At 52.0% G+C, this 1596-nt stretch overlaps 1 protein-coding gene across 3 annotated transcripts in view; it reads right to left on the bottom strand.

The window, feature by feature from the left end:
* Nucleotides 1-1596, bottom strand: part of METTL22 (methyltransferase like 22) — a 21816-nt gene that overhangs the window by 5221 nt on the left and 14999 nt on the right. For all 3 annotated transcript variants that reach the window (XM_003802065.3, XM_023508215.1, XM_023508216.1), the window contains one exon: nt 769-822. In XM_003802065.3, the coding sequence (XP_003802113.1) occupies nt 769-822 (54 nt within the window). The remainder of the gene's footprint in view (nt 1-768; nt 823-1596) is intronic.

Here is a 1596-nt window from a genome sequence, read left to right as displayed (position 1 = left end):
CAATGAGGGGCAGGTGGATTTTGGCCTCACCACCCCTTGGCCAGTAGCCCTGTGGAGAGCACAACTGCATGACTGTCCAGGGCACTCTGACCCCACCTACTTGCTGTGTGACCCCAGGAAAGTTGCTTCATTTCTCTTGGTTTCAGTTTTGACATTTACTGAAAGAGCCACATTACTTCATAGGACCATTAAGGTCAAAGGACCTATAGGATGCAAAGTGCATGACAGGTGACTGGTACTCAAGGAATGACTGTCCTCACCTCAGTCTCACATCTGACAGGGAAAAGAAAAGCAGCTTTTATGTGATGTTAGAGCAGAGCAAGCACCTAGGTCTGAGTTTATCTGGGGAAGACTCTAGGAGCTCTCCTACCCAGAGGGCTTCCTGGCACCACTGTTTGCTGGGAAATGGCCTGCGCCCCGGCCTGACAGACTTGGGTTCACGCCCTGGCCCTGCCACGTATGCTTGTGAGCTGTGTGCCCCTGGGCAGGCACTCGACCTCTCTGTGTGCCATCTGTGCTCACAGCCCAGGGACACTCGTGCCTACTTCACAGTGATACCAGGAGGCCTGTAACCAGGTAACGTGTGGCCCCCAGCACACACTCAATGACAGATGATGCTGAGTGGCCAACGGAGGGAACCTGCCATGAGCTGTGGGACTGTGGCCTTAGCCACAACTCTGCCACTCCATCAAGGCCACAGAGCTGGAGGCCTTGAGGAGTTACAGAGGAACCACTGAATCTAAGCCAATGTCAGAGGGAGACACACACCTGTGCAGAGGTCATCCTTCAGCCAGTCCAGTTCTCTGACCTTAACTATACCACCTGGAAAAATAAACACACACGTAACCCCCTAAACTCAACACACAATTAGGAAAAAAGATAACCTTTGACACTAAACACCAAGATCAATTCGTCCACCCTCCCTCCTATCTAACTATCTTTTCACCACCCATCTGTCTTTCCCCTTCTGACTCTTTTTCCTTCCATCTAGCCTCTGCCCACTTTGGTTGTCCTCACTCCTTCCCACCTGACCACCAGCCGCCTTCCATCCCTGCAGCAGTCCTCCCAGCAGCTTTTACAAATTTTTGTAGCAATGGGGTCTTGCTATTGCACAGACTGGTCTCAAACTCTTGGCCTCAGGCAATCCTCCTGCCTTGGCCTTTCGAAGTGTTGGGACAACAGGTGTTAGCTACTGTGCCCAGCCTTTCTGACATTTTCTGAGTGCTCAGTGTCAGTGACTGTGCCAGGCACAGGGAACACAAAGACTTAAGAGTCATGGTCCCCTTTCTTGGGGACCAGCTCTTTAGGGGAGATGGGAAAAGTTAATAGGCGACTATAAGCCTGTATGGCCAGGGCAATATCAGGAGGAGAGAAGGGAGTTCCTATGTCATGGGAAATAGCAAATGTTCCAGCATTCTGGGGACTTTCTGGAGTTGGAGAGCAGTATGGCAGGGGGACAGTGGGAGAAAGGTAACAGGAGGGCCTCAAAGGAGGCTCAGCAGTGTGTGTGGCCACAGAAGAAAGGACCAGACGAGCAATCAGAAACTTCTGAAGGGCCTGAAGCCCGTGGGGCTGTTGGGAGGAGGAAGGTAGGAC

This window comes from Otolemur garnettii, unplaced genomic scaffold, assembly GCF_000181295.1.
Source record: "Otolemur garnettii isolate 467f Iridium unplaced genomic scaffold, OtoGar3 scaffold00232, whole genome shotgun sequence".
In the NCBI taxonomy this organism is placed as follows: Eukaryota; Metazoa; Chordata; class Mammalia; order Primates; family Galagidae; genus Otolemur; species Otolemur garnettii.
This window is presented reverse-complemented; position numbering and strand designations above follow the sequence as displayed.